Genomic DNA, 1,479 nt, shown 5'->3' with positions numbered 1-1,479 from the left:
TGAATATAATGGGCTTTAAAAAAGGGTCTAGTTTACATAAGATGTATCTATGAGAACCAAGAAACTCACATAATTTTTTTAAAAAATGAACAATGGAGATTATGTTTTTCATTATTCTTAGAGAATGTGTGTGTGTGTGTGAATCATGAGCAAATTAGGTTGATAGTAATGAGCTGAATAAGATTCAAAGATGGAGAAACAAATGCATTGTAGCGAAACCATAAGATGACAAGAGTAGGAGACAAGTACATAAACACCTACCAGCACAACCACTACGCTACATTTTGGGAACAAAATGAGCAACAATCATTCATTTAGAATTGTCTCCCAGAAGCACACAGCATAGAGTTAGGCTGCTGCAGCATCTTCTTCTTCTTCTTCCTCTCCAGCATGAGGCTTGGGAGCCATCTGATCTTCTTCGTCTTTTGGAGGGTGAATGGTGACAATATCAGGCAAAGGTGTGGCCGGTCCTTGTTCGCCCTTGGGATCCCACTCCAACATAATCTTGATCTTGATACCCAGCACTCCCTGCCGAAGCAACACATGCCGCACCGCGCAATCGACGTACATGTTGACGGGGTGGCCAGACGATATCATGTACCCGTCCTTGAACTTCATAGACTTAGCACGTTGGGCTCTAAGTTTGCCGCTAACGATGATCTCGCAGCCCTTGGCTCCGCTGTCCATGATGAACCGCACGACGCCATAGCACGCCCTTCGGACAGCAAGGCCGCCTGAGACAAGGGTTGCAGGAAAGAACGACTCTTACTTAGTATGCATGTCACAACAAATGGACATAATTTCATGACAGTCCGATAACCGTATCCTGTAGAAGGTCACTCACCTAACAGCTTGTAACGCAAGGACTCCGCTTGCGCGATGGCACTCAAGCCGCGCTGCTGCACTCTCTCGGCATACAGCACGACAGTTCCGGGGGCGAAGCGGAACCTCTGGTAGACTGCAGATGTGAGTTCTCTGATGCGGCGGCCCTTCTCGCCGAGCACGCTCTGGGTCCTGGTGGCCCGGATGATGATCTCAGTGCGCATGGGGGTGTCTCGGACCTCCACTCCCGCGTAGCCGGCTTCCGCGAGCTCCCTGGCCAGCCATTCGTTAAGCTCCGCGAGGAAGACGCCGTCCGCCACGAACTTGCGCTTCTTGCTCATCACCACCCGCGCCTGCGTTGTCGCCATGATATCTCCCTCCTTCTGGTATTGTAATGCGACGTCGACGTGAAGGGATAAAGAAAACAACCCGCATTCTAATCTTCAGAGCAAGTGAATGAATATATATTGATGGGGAGAAACGTACCGACTAGAAAACTAAACTGATAAAACTTAACGAGACGCCGCCCGAGAAACAAAAAAAAAAAACAATACGAGAGAGAATGCCTCGATCTATGAAAATTAAATTGTAAATTTATAGAAGAAAAAAAGAAAACAATACGAGAGAGAATGCCTCGATCTATGAAAATTGTAAATT

At 47.1% G+C, this 1,479-nt stretch overlaps 1 protein-coding gene across 1 annotated transcript; it reads right to left on the bottom strand.

Moving 5' to 3' along the window:
• Positions 1-328: 328 nt before the first annotated feature.
• LOC148013803 (small ribosomal subunit protein uS3x-like) lies at positions 329-1,190 on the bottom strand. Its single transcript, XM_087668057.1, has 2 exons — positions 845-1,190; positions 329-734 (listed from the first exon to the last, which is right to left on the bottom strand). The coding sequence occupies exons 1-2, from the start codon at positions 1,188-1,190 to the stop codon at positions 349-351; spliced, it is 732 nt and encodes a 243-aa protein (XP_087524183.1). The 3' UTR covers positions 329-348.
• Positions 1,191-1,479: the final 289 nt, after the last annotated feature.

This window comes from Lygodium microphyllum, chromosome 26 (genome assembly GCF_053477565.2).
Source record: "Lygodium microphyllum isolate KBCC chromosome 26, Lygodium_microphyllum_v1.1.10, whole genome shotgun sequence".
Lineage (NCBI taxonomy): Eukaryota > Viridiplantae > Streptophyta > Polypodiopsida > Schizaeales > Lygodiaceae > Lygodium > Lygodium microphyllum.
Note: the sequence above shows the minus strand (reverse complement) of the source record. Positions and strands in the feature narration are given on the sequence as shown.